The following is a 23,231-nucleotide window of genomic DNA, read 5'->3' as shown; positions in this document are numbered from 1 at the left end:
AAGCTTCGTGAAAAGGAAAAGAAAGAACTAGCTGAACAGAGAGTCAAAAAGAGGGAGGAATAAAAAAGGGATCGATAAACTCCTTACATAAAAAGCTTGGGATAGGGGGTTGTGCTTCCTCACTTCTTTCTTATCTACAACGTGCAATATATATATATATATATATATAAAGACACATAATATAAAATATGAAATTAAACCATATTAAAAGAATATTAAGATAAGATACTGCACAATATCTAAACAATCTAAATCCATCCTTAGAAACTCCCATCCCTCTCACGATTCAAATGAATGATTACCTTTTTGTTTGGTTTGAGGAATCCGGGGACTTTGGGGGTTTTGATTTGTACATTGGGGATTTTAAACTTTTTCTTTGACAACTCCCCAGTATTTTCTTCTGGTGTAGAGTCCTTGTTATCCGAAGGAGGAGAAACGACGGAGGACACGTCAACTTCTCCATCCACCAAATTCTCTTTGGACTCTCGTTCCTTAATCTTTTCTAGAAGGAGCTCTTCCTTCTCGATTTCCAATTTGTCTTCACTTTTAGCAGAGAGAATGACATCGCTTTGTGGAGTTAATAGATCCTCGGACATTTTGTTTTAATTCATGGAATTTATCTGGAATGAAAATACATAAATGTAGTCTTTGATAATTATTAGTGGTGCATGTGTATATAGTATAGGTCAGTGTATAGTATTGGGTGGGGGAGGGGGATTACCTCCATGTCACTCCAAATAGAAAGAAATACTGCTGACGCTCCAGTAAGTTTGTAAGTGACTTAAGGGTCTAATTACTTTTTTGTTTTACATTTTTTTTCCGAAAAAGTATTGTAAATACCGATACAATTTTAGGTTCTGAAAAAGGGTAGAAAATATTAGTATGGTGACAACAATAGCGGTGAGGGGCACCAGAACCATAGAGGCCAAGGAGCCATAGCCCCCCCCCGCCACACTATTGCAGAACTTTTATAGATATATAAAAAAATAAGAAAAATTAGGTTACTCGTTCAAATTTAGTCTCTTTCCAAAGCAATTTAACTCTAAAAAGTTCTTTGTATCTTGGAAACTAAACTAAATTTGCCATTTTAGTTAAGAAATATCCTGTTTAAATGGTAAAAAAAGTAGGGGTCAACCATAAACCACGTGGTTTTTAACAAAAAAATTACTACCTCCCTCCCTGGAGACTTGCATACATGGTTCAATACATTACTCCTCCTCATAATTATGTGAATCGTGTGCATTTTTTGGCTGGTATACTTTTTTGGAATTGGTAATCTGAAGAATGAATTTTCTTTTCCTCAACTACATATTGTCATTATTATTTAACTCCTGAGTAGTGAACTTCCTTTTCTAAATAGATTCAAAACCTGGATTCGTGTATGTTCAAAAAAGACGGGGAGAGTAACTTTGAGGATTTGTTGCGGAGATATAATTGTAAGTCCTTGTTGGACTCAGAGTAAAATTTTAGGATCGACATCTGAGTAATTCTCCCCAATTTCCTTCCTTATGTCCTTCTCCTTTATCAACGTCATGACAGTTAAGCTGCTCTCCTCCAAAAACTGTTTCAAATTGTCAAGATTATCATGTTGATTTTTGGTTTCTTTTTTAATTTGCTCAAAATACACAATGATTTTGATCATTACTTATATAATTTACCCAAGGTTAATTGAAACACAAGCATAACACTTTTCCGACTGATGTTTGACTTCCACCAAGCTTTTTTATAGTGACGTCAAAGAATATATTTGTTATACTCTATGACGTCAAAATATGCCTACCTTGCCCAGAAGTCCGTACGGTACATCAAATTGAAAATTCTGGCAAGCCCCATGACATGATGGCATAACCTTGTATGTATTTCTATAAACCTTGTTTGTACCCATCATTTTTTTTTAAATGTGTCTCCCCTGTTCGCTATGACGTCATTTATGCCATCATAGTATGTTATTAAGAGTTTAATGGTTTAAAATTAATCCCTTCCCTCTCCCTCACGAGGAGAGTTGTGGTTTTAGGCTTTGCTCCTAATTTGGCACGTTGTTAGTGAATGTCCCATAAAATGAAGTTGATAATACAATTCAGGTTTGCCCCCCCACTGCTCCGATTCCTAATCTCATTTGTTTATTCGTTCTATAGGGATTTTGTTATACTACAATCGTAAACAAAAAAACAAATAAATTACTTTTTTTCCATTATTGAATGGTCGATTAGACCTATAGATGTTTATGTATTACAGAAACACAACCATTTGTATTCCCTATTTTTACACTTGTTAAAAAAGAAAATGGCTCCCTAACGATGAAGTATGTTATTGTTTATGTACGAATTAACGCTCTTTTTCTACTTGTAATCAAGTCCGTTTGTCATCAATTCAATTAAAAAGTCATTTTGACCCATGTGGACTTTGGAGAGGAAGGATCTACATTTAATAATATGTGAGATATATATATATATATTTCATCTAGGAAGCGGGGTCCAAGAAGAAGAGCAACTGTCACTCTCATGAAGATGAATGAGAACAACAACTCTATTTGTGTGTGTACATTGTGAGACTCATATCATGATGGGCCATTAAGTGGGATTGAGTGATGGAGGAGAGGATAAGTGCTTTAAAGCTACTCCCGAAAATGCCCACGATATCTTAACTAAACATCATTTAGATAGGAGAACATCTATATTAATCAAACAAAGTTTATTTGTTTATATGTTTGTAACGAGTCGTGCAAAACTTTTGAGACTAAAATGAAGAAATTAAATAACAATGGGGCATCATTTTGCATAGCTACATGTCATATCCAAAACAATTGTATTAATATATCTTATAATAGCAATAGTGAGGATGATTAATCTTGAGTATGACTGCCGTAGGCAGTCAGAACAGCTTTCAGTGTGGGGGGACTAGTATTTTACTTCACAACAGATACTATAATCCAGGGTATCTAAATTTGGGGTTTGGAGAGGTTAAGGGTGCACTAAAAATTGGGACTCAATAATAGTTCACTTTTTCCCAATCTCTGCTGTCAAGGGTGATACTTTTTTGAGACACCATAAGCCTCTTTGATGCACCTTGACAGGGTGAACATCAAGACATTGACCCCATGGTCGTTTCCATCATGAAAAGATCCGACTGCTCTTTAAAGACTTTGACTACAGCCTCAGGAGTCAATTTTCTTGGTCACCCACAGCTCAGGGCTTATCTGAGATTCTTACTCTTATTCAAATACTCATTGACACACTTGACGGTTGCAAGGCTCTCCTTTTATTGATCTAGCGGTTTCAGTTCTTGACCCCGTGTTTTTGGTGCCCCTGCTGGAACTTGGGGCACTACGTACTCTGCGTTTAAGGTAGCTGCGGTCCTATTTGTATCTAATATCATTTCCTGTGCCTAAATTTTCTAGTGACACCCCTCGTTTTTAGTGCTTGTTACCAAACGGAGCCCATATAAAAAGAATCGAGACGGAAGACCGGAACCGAGACCAATAAAGCTGAACCGAAACTGTTGAATTGAAAGAACCGAGACAGGAACTGCTGAACCTGAACGGGACACAACCTTGGACGGTTGTCTTTGAACTACAATAACTGTTTTTGGGGGCATTTGGACGGTAAGCAAGGTAGCCATCTTTCGCCTGAGTTGTATTCGCGACATGATAATAAACTCTAATTTTTTAATTTAACTTTAACATAAGGAGGAGACTCCGGGCTTACCACTAGCTTTTTTATCGACTCTTGACTGTCAAAAGAGAAAGGAGAAATTTAAAAAAAACAAAAACATATGGTAGCTAATCTTCTGTATTTCCCTTGTCACCAGCTGTAATTATTATTTAGAGAATAGTTATTAATTATTATATACACTGAATTGATAATCTTATCAATCACTGAGTATCAAATGACACAAATTATGAACCAAGTGCCTTGATTGATATAAATTAATATAATTTTATACATATCTTATGTAATAACTGTTTTGAGTTCATATATAATACGTAGAGTCCGCTGCTTTAAATCGTACAATTATGTGAGTCAGCTTAAAAAAAATTAATGAAAACAGCTGCAAGCAAAATATACTACATCTTTTTTTAGCTTTCAGAAAAAAAAAAAAAAATCAAATTGTTGTAAAATAAGCTCCAGAATGACTGTACTGCATACAGTCATTTTTAGTATATTTTAGAACTGCATAGATGTTTGACCTAAGAAATATATCATTTTCCCGTTACGCCATCATTGTTGATGCCGGTCATTTGGAGCCTAAACAACTTAGTTTTATAACAATGAAACCCCTTTTTATGTATTATTAAGGAAAATAGTCAAGTATTGGATGTTAAAATGGGACCATTAAATAAAAGGACATAAACCTCTCTATATTGCCTGGTTTTATTATTTATCAGACATTAATATGTATAAAAAATATGTTATTACATCGTTATGTAATCGTATTTTCATATTGTAAATAAAAATTAACTATTACAATGGAAAATATTTTTCTCAAATATATTCCACTTTTCTTGTCCTTAATCGATCAAAATAGAATATATAATTGTACAAATTGAGCCCTTTTTAAAGATTTTTACGTAGGCTGCTATATGTACTTCTGGCCTAGGCTACAGTAAGTGTTGCCAGGATCAATTTGACATTTCCTTTGGTAAGTTTGACATTTTTGTAGCATAATCGTACAAAAGTTTGGACGTACGACCATCATTTGTGTTGTTTATGACTTGAAAAAATTAATTTGGCAAAAAAATGGAATTAAGTCGTGAACATTTTCGTGCGATCAGTTTTCACAACTTTCGACGCGGATTATCACGAGAAGAGTGAATTGATGAACTTAAATCTTTGTATGGCGATAAAGCACCATCCTATAGTACGGTGACAAACTGGTTTAATGAATTCAATCGTAGCCGACGCTCGCTCAAAGATGAATTCGTGAAGGTGGTCCAAAAAAGGATGTTGTGCCAGAGAACATTGATGTCGTGCGTGAAGTGATAATGCAAGATCGTCATGTGGCATACCGTGAGATAGAGGCATCCTTGGGCATTTCTTCCACCAGCAAATATTCAATATTGCATGTACACCTCGCCGTAAAAAAGGTTTGTTCTTGTTGGACAATTTGACAATCGTTCAAAAGAAGGCTCCTGTCGATTGGTGCAAAGAAATGTTAAAAAAATACGATCACGGTACTTCAAAAGACGTTTAAAAGATCGTCAGAGGTGACAAATCTTGGAGCTATGCGTATAAGTCCGAAACAAAACAACAATCGACCGTGTGGGTCTTCGAAGACGAGCCAAATCCAACGAAAGTTGTTCGTGGAAGAAGAACTTGAAGCAAATTCGGAGTGGTACTTCACAATTTGATCCCTGAAGTCTTCGAAGAAATTCGAAAAACGAACAAGAGAAGACGAATCATTGTTCACCATGACAATGCGAGCTCTCATACATCGGCTCAAACCAGCGCCTTTTTGACCGGCCAAAATTTCGAATTGATGGGTCATCTGCCGTACAGCCCTGATTTGGTATCCAATGACTACTTTTTATTCCCGCACATCAAGAAAAAAATGAGTGGTCCATGATTTTCGTCGCCAAAAGATGCTGTTGAAGTGTTTAAAAACCATGTTTTGGAGGTGGCTCAATTGGAGTGTAAAAAAGAGCATCGACAATTGGTTTGAGCGCATGCAAAAGTGTATAAATCATGCTGGAGAATACTTTGAAAAACAATTAAACCATTTTGATGATTAATATTCGCATTTTCTTTATTAGGGCAGAAATATTTATTTCACCCTTCGTAGAACATATGATGTAGAACTTTGATTTAATTCAAAAATCAGTGCTTATCATTTGAATAAAATATTATTCCCTACAGGTATAAAGTCTTTTTTATTCTTTAAGAAATAAAATATATATTTAAAATATCAATTTTGAGACAATTTATCGTTGTTTTTTTTTTAGATAAATATAAATGATGGACCGGAAAATAGTCATATGAAATTCTGATTTTTTATATTAAAAAGATTATACGGGATTGATTTTATCTAGTGGTACACATTTTATTATTTTCGATTTTTCAAGAGTAAAATTTAAACTAGAGCATTTGTGAGGGCATTCATTTAGCAAAATCATATGAAAATAGTACCTGGTTTATTCAATATATGAGCCCTCAGCTCTAATAATTGCCTCAATACGAGGCCTAAACCCTTTACAGATCTTGAGTCAGACTCGAGCTTGGTCCACTCATTCTTGATGAAAACCTCTAGAAACTGGACACTCCAGTCTCGTTGTCTTATAATTCAGTCTGTCAAAAATTATAACAGTCACAAACCAATCAAGGATATCCAGAGCGAACACAAGACTAATATTAATACATTTGCACACCCCAGAAAATACTTTAACATGACAAAACTTTACGTTTTTATTACATTTTCCTTTTGAAAGTTGAGGCTTGGAGAAAACAGAAATAATGAGTTAATAATAATTACAGTAAATCCATTTGTGAATATATTGATTCATAAAGTATTCCTCATAATCCTTTTTGAGTACACATAGAGCCTCATTAATTTTTTTTTCTCTCTCTTTCATCATCATCCCATGTGATCTAAACAGAACAATCCATGAACAATGTTTCACTGATGAAAGAGCCACGTGATCAAAAGCATCAAAGGAGAAAAATATCATTAGATATTATATAAACATAATAAGATTTCTCATTTCATCGTTTTTTTTTTAGGAGTATGAATCAAGAGTAACTACAAACGGATAGGAAACCAACAACAGAAGCACACGTCAGCAGGATTTGATTGATGTCAAATCATATCGGATTTGTATTGGGAAAAGAAAAATAGTATGTTGCTGACAATTCTACGGTCTTTCAAATCAATATTATTAATAATTATCCATCAAAATTATACTACAAAACATGCGGACACACATCAAACAGTTTTATGAGTTTCAAGTATTTAGGTAGTCGTATCTAAGTAAACAAGGCATGAAGTATGTGAATGTCTACCGAATTATCTAAATGCATAATTGAATTGTCACTTTCATGAGAGACTCGATTTTTCATTTTAATTGACAAGATAAATATGTCAGAGTCAACATCTAAGTGTATTGTATTGTTATAATAAGCTTGTGTTTTTAAGAATGTACTAGACAGTTCTTGTAATTCAAAATGACAAATGGGTATAATTAAGTTATTTGTAGTTAGGAATCTCAGTTGGGCTGTGTATTCTCTGCAAAATATTATCCTTATTCTTAAATTTTGAAGAGATGAGGAGTGTCTGCAAGGGGTTGTAGCCCCCTCCCCCATAAAAAATGAAGGAATTTTTGCTTTTTAAGGTAAAAATAGGGGTTAATTTTTTCTCCCAAAATTTCATATTTTAAATTTAATTTATGAATTTTTTTACCCAAAAATTGATATTTTAAATTTAATGTATGATATTTTTTTTTCCCAAAAATCAATTTTTTGTCCACAGTTGTGCATTTTTGAAATTTTTTTCCAAAAAATTAATTTTTTGTGTACAGTTGTGCATTTATCATTTTTTTTAAAATTCAATTTATGTGAATAGCTGTGGATTTTCGAATTTTGTTCCCAAAAAATTGAATGTTATAAATTTTTTTCAAAAATTAAATTTTTTGCAAATAGCTATTGGTTTTTGAAAAATTTATTTAATTGTAAAAAGCTATTGATTTTTTTTTTTTTTTGTGAATAGCTTTGGATTTTTGGAATTTTTTGTGATAGCTATGGACTTTTTAAAACTATTTTTGAAAATGTGAAAAATGATATGTTATGGACCCCTAAAGAAATTAAACAACCCCTCAAGCATAAACCATTTAATATATGAGGCCCTTTGCTCTTAAAACTATTATATTTTTAGCTGATTTGGCTTAAATTCACCAGGCAAGACTGTTAACTATACAATGAAGTTGGGTAACGAAGGCGTTGAACACATTTGTGTTATAGTTTAACAAATGACACGGAGTAATACCGAGTACAACTACTCACACATACGTAAGTGGAGTTAAGAATGTAGAAAAACATTTTTTCCTACTAAATTAACTCACTAATGATGCAACTGCTTTTCTACTAATAGAAGGGGGTAATTTTTATAAACATACAACGAGTTAATTAGACCTCAGGGAGAAAAAAACGACAACGTTGAATGAACATTAAACCAAGACTTCTCGAGGGTATGAAGGCAATTAATATTCTTAAGACTTGTCTTCTTCATCATTTGCATTCATTATACTCTAGAGTTAATAGTATTTATCATCCTATTAAATCTAATTATAACTCTACACATCAAGTCCATTTAGCTCACACTATTAAATATACAAGGGTGGTCTGAAAAGTTTCCAAACTAACAAAGATACAAGACAAATTGTAACTCTACAAACTTATCCAGGCTTGTTGGTTTTTCTCTGCAAAAGATGATTGCCTATTCATCTGACAAAAATTTTTGTAATCCTTGTTTCGGGCATACAATAATGGTGCTTCCAAGTTTCATCTACAGTAATTCATCTCCGCCAAAACTCGGATTTATTTAATCTAAACTGTACCAAAAGAGCGATACTCGATTTCCTCCATTTTCACTAAAACACTCACATAAATTTACTCAAACGACTGTTAGATAACAACTGAAGCGTCCAAAATGGCTGAAACTTTGGTAAGCCACTCTCAACAGATACTAGATAGATGTAACTAGCTTTTATTTACGTGTTTTGTCATCTCCATGTTGAGGTCGGAAACTTTTTAGACCATTATCGTTTGTAATACAGTCGAATACGTTTCTAACAAGGTCCTTTTAAACAAAACTTGCTATCTAAAGACTACAGAGTAGTGTTTTCAAAATATCAATATTGAAAATTTAAAACAAAAACGCCATTAAAGCCAATTCTCATGCACTTACAGGGACCATACAAGGACAAGAGTGTAGCTAGCTCAAAAATATAAGCATTTATTTTTATATAAACTCAAAGTTTATTCTAGTTTTTTTTAAACTAATTGTTCAACTTTTTTTTATGAACTGACAAAACTTTGATTTATTAATGTATAAAATAACTCCCGAACAAATCCTTAGAGTTACTATGCATCTTTTATGAGCGCACTCACACGTAGTTACTCAATACTTGGATATTATCTCCTCAATTATGAGAGCAAGAGAGGAAAAAAAAAACACTATTCAGGTTCCCAAAAAAAAAACACACGCTAAAAAATGCAAGGAATTTACAACCAAATATATATGTATTCCCTATTCTTTTAAAATATGAGCATGGATGAAAATCCCCCCCAATATATCCAATGATACTTTTTTGTGCAAATATTTTTCAGAATTATTAAACTCCCCAAAAGCATCTAATTTTACGAAAAACTAAAAAAATTATTTACAGCTAGATTATTATTCCAGACATGTGCAGTAGAGCGGTTTGTTTTTCAACTTTTTCCCCATTTCGATTACAGCTAGTTAAAAAAAGAAAATTTTATTCACTTACAATGCCATTTATAGGTGGCACATATATTTCAGAGTTTGAAAGGAAAAAAAGTTATTTATTTCGTCAATAAAGATTAAAATACAGCATTAATCATTATTTTACATATTTTAACAATGATAGACACTATTCCAATCTATAAAAAATATTTAATAAAGTTTTTTTCTAAATCTAGGCTATGAAGCAAAAATAAAGAATAAACATAAGAAATTTTTTGATCTTTTCTTTCTGAAAATGTAAAAAAAAAATAATCATTAAATTATTTGAAATTTTTTCTCTTTTTTTTTTCAATAGGATAATTAAAAAAAAAAACTTTTTAAACACTTTTTATAGCTTAAAAAAATGCATTTATTTTTAGTATCTTTACTATTACTCCGATATTGATCCCCAATTCTACTCCGAGTCCAACAAGAACTTATAAATATAACTAATGTTCAATCAGGTTTTAAATATAATAGAATCTATTTAGGAAAAAAAAAAAGGTTTTCTTTTGTTTTCATACCTTAGTACAAATCCATGAGATTGAAGACGTTTGTTTAACGTGAGAGACAAAATAAAAGCACAAGAATCATAAATAGGTACCAATTTGAAACATCCTCATTTCCCATAAATAATAATAAAAATAAAAACAAGCTATAAAAATAAATAAGACTAAAACTCTCTAACGAAGAGAAACAATAACTATGCTTTCAAATATTACTTTTTCATAGCCAAAAGAGGGAAGGGGGGTAGAAACACGAAGGAAAGTGGGGGGAGGGGAGGGAACAACCATTTTTTTTTTCCTTCTACTCCTCTTTACCTTTCATGAAGAGTTTAAATAAACAATGGATTCATGTTCTATACACTCTACATATATATAAATGTAAATACCAAAATAAATTTGGGACTTTCTGTTATTTGAATTTATTATTATTCCTATGTTGCATTGTATACAACTATATATATAATGAAAAAAATAAAACAAACTCCAATTCAATTTTCCATTGAGTTACTTACTCAGACACATTGAGAAGAGCATAAAATAGGGGAGTCCGTCTTACCATTATACCCAGACAAACTAGGATGGTATAGAATATATGTATATTAGATTATTTTTCTGAAATATTGGGGGAGGGGGGGGGGTCTAGTCTAAAAATATTCCTTTTGATAAAAAATGAATAAATATGTAGTTTTCTCCATATTGATCAATGTTTTGAGCAGGCTGAACAGGGTCGTCTTTCAAGTTGTACATTTCACAAATTTTATGAATAAAATAGAGTTCTTACCTATAAAATAGTCAATGTAAGTCAATTTAATGGATTTAATTATAATGGAAAATTGTTAAATAAATAAAAAAATCTTTTAAAAGTGTTTATATATAGAGTTCTTCCCTAAAAGGATTATTCCTTATACAAAAATGACATATGAATAATTGCTGTATTGCGTATAGCGCGCATTTTCTTTACTGTTGATTGATATACTAGCCGCAGGTTCATATGGCTATTTGTCGACTGCTTGTCATATCTTTATGGAAAGAACACCCATTTAACTTTCCAAGAATAAATGTATACCAATACCTAAGAAAGAGGCCTTGATGGCCTTGATATTGACATTAAATAATCTCATAAAAACTGTGATTTATGAATTTCACAGGTTTTATTTTTTTTATATAAGTTTATGTTTGACATTTTTAAACTATCAAGTACTTTTTTTTTTCTAAAAATATGACCCATGGTCGAGAAATGCCCTTTATGAACTTATGATATGTGATTCTAGTAATTTCTCAAATCATCTATCCCATTTGTAGTGGGCGTGCTTGAGTATTTGTTTACAAGTTTCTTGTATTATATGTAGTGATGTAAATTTTGTGAATTTTAAAAAGGACCTGTGTTTTTTTTTTTTTTTGAATTGGAAGTTTAAAGAATGGATTTTCTTTTCCTTAGCAGTTGTAATTCCTGAGAAAGGAACAAACATCCTTTTCTAAATAGATTCAGTTATACTCAAAACTTGATAAAACATTGTTGTGTTCTCATAAAAGATAAAGTGTAACCCTATGGATTTGTTGCAGAATTACAATTGTATGTCCTTGTTGGTGACCGAGTAGAACTGGAGATCGACATTGGCATAATTATTGCCAATGTCCTTGTTAATTTCCTCGCCCCCTTCTCCCTTGTCACAGCTGATCTCCTCCAAAACATTCCTCAAATTGTCAGGGTTACCATGTAAAACGCCAGCAACATTTCATTAATATGGCCATATTGTTATTTTTTTAATAAAAAAAATATATATGATATACATCAGTGAGCACTCTGTATATACGCTCAATGCTAGATGCAAAACGCCGTCAAGATTGCATTACTAGGACTACATTGTTATGTAACAAAAAAGTGCCTTATTTTCATTCAAGCATACAAAAGATAAACTTTGCTTTATCAATATAGATAACATAAGTTCCACACTTTTTTGAAAAGCATTTTTGAATGTTAAAAAAAGGTGTGCACTATACGCGGTACAGCATTATTTTATTATTTATTTATTAACAAAGATTTGTAGAGAAAATTATATTAAAACTCTTTATGTATAAAGACTGTTTATTCATTCTTGATAAAATGTTATATTTTGACTGTACAACAATAAAGGTTTAAGAATATGCGCGCTATACGTGATACAATAATACTTTATATGCCTCTATTGAATAAAAAATAATCTTTTTAGGGGATATGATAACTTTTGAAAGATTGTTTACATGTCGAAAAATTATCCACTATAATAAAATGCTCAATTTTGACTTATGTAGACTATTTTTTAGGTAAGATGACTCCTATTTTTTTCGTAAAATCGTTAAATTTAGAACTTCCAAGCCCCCTCTACAATCTCTAAAGATTGATCAATAAGTATCAAACTTTAAACATACCTACATTTTTTATCAATAACAACTTTTTTGAACTAGATCCTCCCCAACATTTCGAAGAAAAAATAAACCTTATAACTAGTCTAACGTATCGGTTTGAACATATATTATATAAATGTGAGCATAGCGACACAAAAAGACGGAAGTGAGGGGAGATTTGAGCATTATTTTTTATACATATTATAAAAATTTCTTTTGATATAATATTTGTTTGTACGTGACTCTAAATATGTGAAATATAATGGGTGAAAACATGAAACTTTCACAATTGGAAATAAAAAAGCTGAAAGACGACATTTGATGTCGGGGATATTTTCCTGGATCCGGAGGAGCATTTTGACGTTGAAAACATAGATGTACATTGTACATGGCTGACGTGAGCCTATAAACCTTCGGGACCGAGATCAGTGGCGTCTTTGTGGGCATCTGCATTAATGATTGGCTTTTTTCCGGAGCTCTCCTTCCTCCCTTAAGTTTCGTTCTGTTTAGCCTCTTTTTAACATTGTAGATGGTCTTACAGGTCATTCCTGTCATCCTGGTCACTTTGGTTGGAGTATGATCCGCACAAAGAAGAGTTGATGACCCAAGCATTGACCTTGTTGCGATATATGTTTTGTCCGATTTAAAAAAATCAAAATGCAACAGGTGCTTGAGATGCATGAGTACATATACAATTACAGACAGTTCTAATTTCCTCCTCTCCCAAATCAATATGATGCCAATGTGTAAGTTTCAAGTTTCCACCCGGTAGAGTTTTAGAGCTTTCTTTAATATGGTCAAACTAAGGGAAATTATAATTTTGAAAGGATTCATTCCATTATAAAAGTACCTATTAATTGTAATGTACCTCTTTTGTAATAGACATCAATTGATTGAACGTCAAATTAATCACAGCATCATTTCCTAAAATGAAATTGTAATTTTAATGCTCTAATGCCTAATTTATCTGTATATAAAATATTCATGTCCTTCTTTAAAAAGAAGATAATTAGGCCTAAGACAATTTTAAAAAAAATTGAGAAATGCGATTCATTTTATATCATAATAGAATTAAATTGATATCAATTTCAGAATCCAGTCACGATGTCAGGCTTTACTAATTGTTACATCTCAAAGTCAAATTTCCATTCTGTATACATCCGTGAAACCCCAAAGCTATAATCATGTAAACCAAGGCTACTCAACTAGGCAGTCCTTCAAAGTGTTTTGCCTATGTTTTGAACTGTACACACTTTACTTCTCCTCCAGCAAATCAATACCAGTTTGAATAGCCGAATCCTTTTTTTTAAATCCTTATTATGGCAAGAGTTTCTTAGTTTACCTCTTACCATGAGTTCAAATGCCCCATGCCCCGGTAGGAGAAAATACAGTATAACCCAGGAACTGTAATCCCTGTTCGTTCCGGAAGGAGCGTCGAGAAGTGATAATGCAATTGTGTTTATTTCTATTTTCCCATAAAAACTGAGCGAAAATGAATTAATCCAACGGTTCTCAACCATGAAGTACGTTGAAGTACTCTGACGTTGTCATTTATATATATTCTTTAAAAACAAATACACTCGAAGTTATGTTTAAGAAAGAAAATTAGAACATTTTACAAATACAGTATAGCCGTTGAAATTGACCATGGCCTGAACTCAGATTTATAACTAATCTTGCGGTATATAATCGAAAAACGAACTGTTTTTTGTTCAAAAAAGTTCCGTTAGAACGCCCAAACTTGTGTTTTAGCTCAGGAGCAAAGTTTTTTTCGGCATTTTCCGTCAAATTCTAAAAGTATTGAGTCCTGGGATTTTATTTTATAGTGAAATCCATTAAGTTGATTTTGTGATGTGTTTCTACTTGATAAATGTTAATTTAAGATATAAATTCATTTTTTATTTGGAAAGAAACAAACTAAAAAATATTTATTCGCTAGGTGGATTGACAGCTTGTGGACGGAAATTGAATTTTTCAAGCGCCCTCTATGTGAGTAACACAAACTTATAATTTTTATTATATAATATTATCATTTAGGGAGTTATATTATTTTACAGCAAGGTAGCGCCTCTTTCTGATGGTTTGTTAAAAAAACTAATACATATAAGTTAAACAACGCTCATCCTCTATTGAACCAATTCTTCTGTCATTCAAATCGATTCTTTTGTTTTGTGTATAGAATTTCCACCAAACTCTCTCATACATTTTTTATCTATTTATTAACCATTGATACAATATTCTACTGGGAGAGATAGCGGACGGAAGTAGACTGTTTTTATGTAATTATTTAACACATGAAATGTCAAATTTATTGAACAAACTAGTAGACACTTAAAGGTTTTCAAACCTTCCTTCAAAAAAATGAAGGTTTTAGCAGCATATGTAATATGTCAACACAAAACAATCTTAACCATTTCTTTTTTAAATCCTATACTCACAAACCCCTATATTTTATAGACGCGCTTCCGTCAATTATAGGTTTTTATTCAAACTTCTGTGATGAGTTGAGATACTCAAGAATGTGTGTATTAATTTCTAACTCATTCAGTCTGACGGTGAATTTTTGCTATTTCGAGGTACATTAGCAGCGCCTTTTAAGGGTTAAAGTTAATCTTCTAATGGACGATAATTTGTCGAAGAATACAATTGTAATCACAACTCAATTTTGATAGATATAATTACCCCCGCAAGGAAGTTGAACAGAGGCTATGTTTTTGCTCCTGTTTGTTCGTTCGTTAGTCACCCGGATAACGGGACAAGTTACAGATCGATTGTAATCAAACTTGGTACGAAGACTATATATAGCCACAGTAACAGGCTGCTAAATTTTGAGAGGTAGCACAAAACGTTAAAAAGGCATAATCGACCATTACTTTCGAACAAATTTTATTTCGTAGTGTCATGGAAAATATTTTTACTAACATGGACGTAGAACCTACTCGAACCATGAGTTTACATACATATAATGATCAAGAGGAAAAATGTAGATGGGTACGGGTCTCATTAGATTATATACCACTTGAAAACAAACAAACAAACAATAATGATCCTAGGAGACAACAATGGCGGATAATTATGAGAGGGAGCAGATTTATATCGCTTCCCCCTACAGAAAAACTCAATAAACATAAAAAATAATGAAAAATGGACGTGTTTACTTGCTTTGCATGGATTAAAAGGGAGCAGCTGATAAAAAACTCATAAAAAACCTTTTTTTGTATATATCTGAATCAGAAATTAGTCCTTATACAAAATTAAAAACGTAGCACCCCACTGCATTCCTTTCGCAAACACAAAAATACACGCAACAAAGGTGACCAAGGAAATTTGCGATGTATACGGGGCCGATACTGTTTCGGTTCGTGTTGCACAACAGTGGTTGGAGGGGTTTCCCCCCCCCTCAATTCTTTCCTCTATTGTCAAAACAATTCAACAATTCAATTTGAAGCTGGGGATTAAAAAGAATACACCAGCATTGCTCAATAGGAGACAACAAGACATCATAAAGACAACAACAGGCCGCCCACATCTTTAATGACGGGCCCGAAGCTACGGGAGCCCGGATGGGAAGTTCTCATACATCCACACTACAGTCAGTCCCTACAATAGGGACTAGGTGCTTCTACGAAAAGGACATTATGAAGTCTGATTCCCGTTGGCAAAAAGTTATCGAACAGAACAGGGCATACTTGGGTTAAATCTAATGATTATAACACTTCTGATATAGCATTGAATTAAAGCGAAAATACGATATTACTTTTTCCCGAACCTATTATGTCATTTGTCGACTCAAATTTTTACTGAAATTTTTTGATGTGAAACTATATCAAGACCGTTTTTTTTTTGTTTTGTTTTTTCACTAAGCTTTACGACAAGATCATTCTCCTGAACAAACTTAGATCCATTGACTTAAAAATCACAACAGTCTCAGACCCGTCTATGATTATTCAGACAGAAGCCCATCACTAAAAGAAGGACTCCTTTTTTCCTTAGACTAGGGTCCAGACAAGTAAAGAAAACTCAGTAATCATAATGGAGTCGTAATAAAAAGAAATAACGTACATAACATACTAACATTCCGTCAACTCTGTTGCTTGTTAGACACACATCAACACAAAAGAAGCATCGAATAATAAAAGAATATCTTTGGATATATGTCTGTTATATATGACCGTATTCATAAACTAAAATGGGGATTCGGTAGACTTATGAATACGTAGACAGAGATGCGCAGATGCGCAGGATGGAAAATAAATAAAATAGAACAAAAATCAAATTCTAACTTGTCAAAAAGTCTGCCTGCTGGATCATAAAAATCCATTATATATACGTATAGTTTATATAATAGCAATCAAAAGAATTGATTAGTGTCTTAGACTGAGGGAGGGGAGGGATTCGTTGGTTGTTGGCTGAGCAAATACTCCATCTATACATATGAGGACGATGTGTGTACATAAATTAGGGACTCATCTTTCATCAGGAAAACTTAACATATGTTGTTTCAATTCATTTTTAATAAAATATGTAATTTCAAAAAATGAATTTTTTGCTCGGATGAGCTATAATTTGTATATGTTACAACTAATAAATGTCTCATATATGTTCAAATACATTGGAGTGGTACTTACATTTGCTTTTTTCGAAAACTATATGTTTTTAGTTGATGAGTGGATTGCATGAGCACAGGGACGTCTGCAGAAAAAAAAAAATTCTTGGAAAAAAATTGAAAATTTCAATAGTTCAATTTCAAATATTTATTCTTTTTTTTTTTGAAAAAATTATCAAAAATCCATAGCTAGTTATAAAAAAAGAAGTTTTTTTTGTAAAATTTCAAAAATTTATATTTATATATAAATTTTTCTGGAAAAAAATAACAAATCCACAGTTGTTGACAAAAAAAAAAAAAAAAATTCAAAAAGTTCCGTTGAAATATAACACTTTTTTAAGAAAAATTTCAAAAATCAATAGCTCTTTACAGAAAGTAAAATTTTTTGAAAAAAATATGAAAAATTATATTTTTTGGAAAAAAAACAAATACAATATGTATTTTCTAGTTAAAAGCAAAAATTCTTAATTTAGAGGGGGAGCTACAGTCCATCTGCCTTCCCCCCGTAGACACCCCTGATATTTTATTTATTTCTTCATTTTTAAAAACACTTGTAAAAAATGTTGTGATATTATGTTTGTAGATGAAGGACAAAAAGTGCGCACTATAAGCGGTACAGCAGTACTTTATTCATCATTTTGTTACAAGAAATAATTCAATGGTCATGGTTTTATAAAAAGGTTTTTATAAAGATAACTCTTTTGAGTTATTGTAACTATTTTCAGGTAAAAATGTTATTTTGTTCTATAAGTTATGAAACTTAGAACTTTCAATGATAAATCGTAACATTGATTAATATGGATCGAACTATATATTGTCTCAATTTTTAACAAAATGAACATTTTTATACCTTGTTCCCCCTCCTCAATATTTTGAAAATAAATAAGAACGAGAATGGGGACTCCGTATAGCGCAAAACCCCCACCTAAAATTAAATTGACTTCTGTATCTCAACTTATTTCTAAATTATGGTCGATTAATCATTTTACCTTCACCAACAAAGTTGAATGGAGATTATGTTTTGCCTCTGTTTATTTGTTTCGTAGTTACCAGGATAACGGATAATGCTACATATTGATTTTGATCAAACTTGGTACGAAGATTATATGTAACCACAGTAAGAAGCCATTAAATTATGAGACGTCCAGGTCAAAGGTGATAGTTAAGATAGCAAAAAACATTAAAAATGCATAATCGACCAAAACTACGGAACAAATTAAGATACTTAACTCAATTTGATTTTAGGCACTTTACCAATTTCTAGATTATGTTTTGTGCTACCTTTACCCCTCAAAATTTAGTGCCCTCATACTGTGACCATATATATATATATATCGAATATTGTACCTAGTTTGATCAAGAGATTTAAAAGGAGGCAAAAACATACCCTCCGTTCAACTTTGTTGTAGAAGTAACGAGTCTAATGTACAATATATATTCTCAATATAGATGAAAACGATAGAAAAATGCGACGTTTCTTTATGAAAGAATAAGACGTGTAGAAGTGGAGCTGATCCCTTTCTTTAAATGTTTCTCATGAAATCCCAAAGGGATTAACTCCTCCGGAGTTTATATAGTTCCTTTGTATCCTGCTCCAGACAGATAAGAACAAACAACGGTGCATCAGAAGTAGATATATACAAGTAACAAGTTCTTCATGTGTCAGATTACTTAGATAAAACAAATAACAGTAATTATCTAAAAGGCTTTAGGGAAAAACTCAAAGAGGGCCTAACTAGGTGACTAACTCACTCAATTTAATTAAATATAAAATGTACGGGAATTGAGTGATTATCATCTCAAATTAATGACAATTATAGTAGATAATATCCGTAATTACATTTTTTATATATTTATGTATTCTTTTTGGAGTGAATTGTCGAAAACAAAAGATTAATCAATCTAATGGAAACGAGAACAAATTGATTCTCAAGATATGAATCATCTAAATCATAATATGATCTTATTGTGTTTTTGAAACAAATATATATATATATGTTATATATAATCCGTATTATATACAAAAAGGGGTTATGCAGAATATGGTTCCAGAATATAAAACAATTTGTTAAGTCGCACCTGCTTCAATTTTTATTCAGAGCGGATCTATGTACTTTATAAGTACACGCTTCTTTTCAAGGAATAAGGGGGAAAGTTATTAATCCAATTTTTCATCATGATTAGACAATCCATAAATTATTTACTGCTCCAAATATTTAATCAGCGAAAATACAGATAACAAACACGCTAGAGTGGTCCTTTCATCCATAGAATTGCGATAAAGGAAGAGCAATTTATGCAATAACAATTGTTGATTTTTACAAAAAAAAATGTATTTCAGAGCCCCTTATCTTTGTACACCTATAGGGACGTCCGGAAGATTTTGTATATATATATATATTTAATGAGAATTTTTTTTTTTTTAATCGATAAGCCTTTCAAAAATACACAGCTATTCACAAAAAGTTTTAAATATTAAATTTTTTTGTGGAAAAATTTCAAAAATCCATAGCTATTCACAGAAAATTCCATTTTTTGAAAAAAAATTATAATAATAAATTTTCTATTTTAAGCAAAAAAATCCTTAATTTGGTACAGCCCCTACGGCCGCTTCTGCCCTACTCCCAACATGGACTATGGAGGAAGTTGGAGTCAAAGAAGTTTATATCAATATATTCAAACTATGTATTGTCTTAATGAGCAGAGATTTTCATAATATAACTAGGGATGTATTCCAGTCAAAATATTCGAATTTGGGTTTTTGAGTTCTGCTTCGAGTCGAGTTGATCTTTGGGCAATATACCAATGTTAGAGTTAGGTCAAGTTCAAGTTGTTGAGTTCAACACCAAGTCGACTTCGACAAGAGACTTTCCAGATAATGTTACGTAGTGTGGTTTCTCCTTTCAAATATATCAGCTGTTTTTTTTAATAGTTTGTACTAGTTTTTGAGTGTTCTTTGGAGCACTATTACTAAAAAATTTGACCAATCCTTATTACTCGAATGCTGTGATTTGCTTTGATTTTTCAAGTTTTAATAAAGTTAAATTTCCCCCAAAAATATTTGTCATAGTTTGAGTCATTTTCAGAAAATGATGGGCTTTAGTAATAAGATCAAATGTTTTATTCAAGTTCGAGTAGTAACCAAATCCATCATTAATAATAATATGCCTCAAATTAGTGATGTTTAGGATAACCAAATAATTATCCGCATTCTAAAAATATTTGGAATAACCACATCCGCAAAATTTAAAATTATGATATCTACATCATTTTTAGATATTTTACAGAACATCATTTTTATCAGCAGATTATCTATATTTTAGAAATAATCGCGTCCACAATATGGATTTCAAATTTTTATAATCATAATGAATCGAATAATTTCAAATCCTGTTTTTTTATATAAAATAGAAGCAGGTCTATTTATTTATTTTTACAAATGACCTTTTATTTAAGAAATATAATATTTTGATGACCTTTTTTTATTTACAAAATTTAAAAATATTTTTAAAAATAAATTTAAAAAGACTATTCTTTGAATATCCTTTGTTTAATGGGTTTATAATATCTTTTTTTTTAAAGTTATAGGGGATTGATAGGCAACAAAGCAAGTCTCCTTAGGGTGCATGACTCCAACTCAAATACTGTCATCCTCTTCATTACAACTCATAGCATGAAATTCAAGACTCTGCAGGGCTCTTTTAATCTCAATAAAAACCTTGAATCCCATCCTTATCCTCTTCATTACAACTATTAATTATTAAAAATAATATGGGAAGGAGTGTAGATTTACACTTTTTTTGTTCAACATCTTCAAATATAATCATTTGTGATATTGTATACTTTACAAATATATAAATTACACAGTAGAAAAAAGTATATAAAGATAACAATGTCTTCTTACCTTGTACAAATAAATATATGAATGGTGGACTTTTGATTCTTTTAATACAATAAACACTCGCACAGGTCTTTTTCAAGTAATATTTGAATATTGTAAAACAAAGACTTTAAAAAGGAGGGAAAAATGCTTTCTACGACAAGGATATTTAATGTGTGTATGTATTAAGAAAGGGAGAAAAAGCACAGAGAAGGGCTACGAGCTCCTCTACTGACCTAGTAGTTCTGTTTGACTGAAAGATTTCTAAAATATAAAAGTCCCCCATTTGGGGAAAAAAAAGGAGAGAGGAAGAAAAAAAAAAGAAGAAGCATCTTTTCTCTCTTTTTTCTTCTCTCTTCTTCCCCATCAGTACCAGGACTACAACTAGCGTGCACTCAACTCAAATAACATTTCAGCGTGTGTTTGCACATTCAGACTACTATACACCGATAATATTACCCAAAATGACTTCTTGAGGTGGTTTTTTGATGGTTTATTACTATTGTATGTGCGGAAGATGTTATGCACCTCCGGCATTCTTACTGCTCCATCCAATGGGGGGGGGATTCCTTCTTCGACGTCTATCAATTGTTATTTATTATGAATCATTCCTTACAATGGAAATATTCTAATTGAAAAACTCTGATCCAACAATAAAGGAACGTGGGTCTTGAATTATTTATATTTAATATAACGTTCTTCCCCTGTTTATTATGTCACCTTTTCTAATGAAAATTGTACTTAATCCCATAGTTACGTTAGTCATAATCCTTATAGAAATTATATATATATTGGTGTCTACGATAAAGCAAATTCAATTGATGATTTATGTAGTGTTTATTAAACGGATTGGAAAGATCGCTGCTAAATTCTTTTACAATATATGGGGACCGTTAGTAGGAGAGGGAAAGGGGTAATATTATCCCAATTTGTACCCCCACCCTCATCCCAGCATGTCCTGGAGTAATTAGGCGCCGACTAAGAGACAAATTTTCCATTATTAATTTAGAAGATAACTCCCCAACAAGTCCTACTCTCCGTTTTTAATAGACACACTCACAGCCTGAGATGCAAATCATATGAAACGCCAGTTTATTAATAAAAAAAATTCCAATTATCATTGAAATCTCAACACTTACCAACTCAGTAATTGATTAAAGTTGAGTGGTTGAAATTAACTCATATTTTGATATTTAAAGCATACACAATTAGTTACAAAACAAAGTTCGAAAATTACACTTGAACGTGATCGACGAATTTCCATTCGCGCACTCCAAGCAGTTGGGCGTCTCCAGGACCACCGTTTAGGCTGTCAGTAAGTCCGAAACGTTGGAGAGGAAGAAGATTTCAATCAAAAAGGCCTGATTGGCTCCGGATGAATTAAATAAAATAACTTAGGCCAATGCCCTCAAGTCCATGAGGGCCCATGAAAGAGATCTGGTGTTTTTACACCAGACTGTCCAGAGAGCTATAAAAAAAGTGGGTGGAAAGAGCCTTGTGAAGGTGGAGAGGCCACTTTTGACACCAGCAAAGAAAGAAACCCATCTCCTCTGTTGCAAGACTCTTTTTAATAAGTCTTTTCAGTTCTTTTGAACTTTTTATGACACTTTTTACAACCCTACAGTCCTGATGCTAATCCCCTCCCCTCGATGAAGGTTTGCAGTATCCGTCATCCAAACACTGATACCCTTACCTATGCTTTTGGCGTCCTATTGAGACCATGATTGAAGCTGGATGTGATTTTATTCAACAAAATAAATCAGAATCCATAAAGGTATCTAGTTTTATTTTTTAATTTGATAACTGGTCGGAAAGAAATTGTGTTTGAAGAAAGATCCTTTTTGAAGTAGAGATAGATAGCGCAGACTGTATATTCTATAGGTAAAAGGATAGTCTTGACATTTTGAGAAATGGTATTCAAATCTTGTTTTTTTTCTTTTGTAGAAATTTATGTAATGATGGTTACATTTTGTATAAATAAGGTCAAAGGGTTTTATGGAAGAGCGTGCATCCGCTTTCTAATTCTCTTAAAAGGATGAAGAACATAATTATATGAATAATTATAATTATGTTTCTTGTATTTTATTTCGTCGCAAATAGACCTTTTTATATATATTGTGCTAGTGTTTATCAGCTGGTGCTTAAGTATAATTCATGTAACTGAAAGGAAGGATAATCCTGACTTTTTTAAAAACCATGTTGAAATATTTTTGTCTAAAAATAATATCAATCAAGGCAAATTTACACTGTATTTTTGTCAGCTATCGATATTTCTGCTTCCCCCCTCCTCGTATCTGTGCTTTGAAGGTTAATATGTTGAATTTGAATCAGCACTTGTTAAACTGTGAACATTTCCCTACAATTATTAAACAATCATTACATAATTGGGAGGAGGAATTGGCTA

The 23,231-nt window shown here is 32.0% G+C and overlaps 1 protein-coding gene across 2 annotated transcripts in view; it reads right to left on the bottom strand.

Annotated features, from left to right (window-relative positions):
* The window catches only part of Nrt (Neurotactin), a 41,813-nt gene extending 20,730 nt beyond the window's left edge, over positions 1 to 21,083 (bottom strand). The window contains exons 1-2 of one of the 2 annotated variants that reach the window (XM_040718136.2): positions 20,852 to 21,083; positions 303 to 620 (exon numbers count right to left, since the gene is read on the bottom strand). In XM_040718136.2, coding sequence (XP_040574070.1) covers positions 303 to 596 — 294 coding nt within the window. In that variant the 5' untranslated portion in view covers positions 597 to 620; positions 20,852 to 21,083. Of the gene's footprint in view, positions 1 to 302; positions 621 to 9,974; positions 10,152 to 20,851 lie in introns of those variants that run through there. The other variant, XM_071890453.1, reaches the window with a different exon arrangement.
* Between the last annotated feature and the right edge of the window lie 2,148 nt (positions 21,084 to 23,231).

This window comes from Lepeophtheirus salmonis, chromosome 8 (assembly GCF_016086655.4).
Source record: "Lepeophtheirus salmonis chromosome 8, UVic_Lsal_1.4, whole genome shotgun sequence".
NCBI lineage: Eukaryota > Metazoa > Arthropoda > Copepoda > Siphonostomatoida > Caligidae > Lepeophtheirus > Lepeophtheirus salmonis.
Note: the sequence above shows the minus strand (reverse complement) of the source record. Positions and strands in the feature narration are given on the sequence as shown.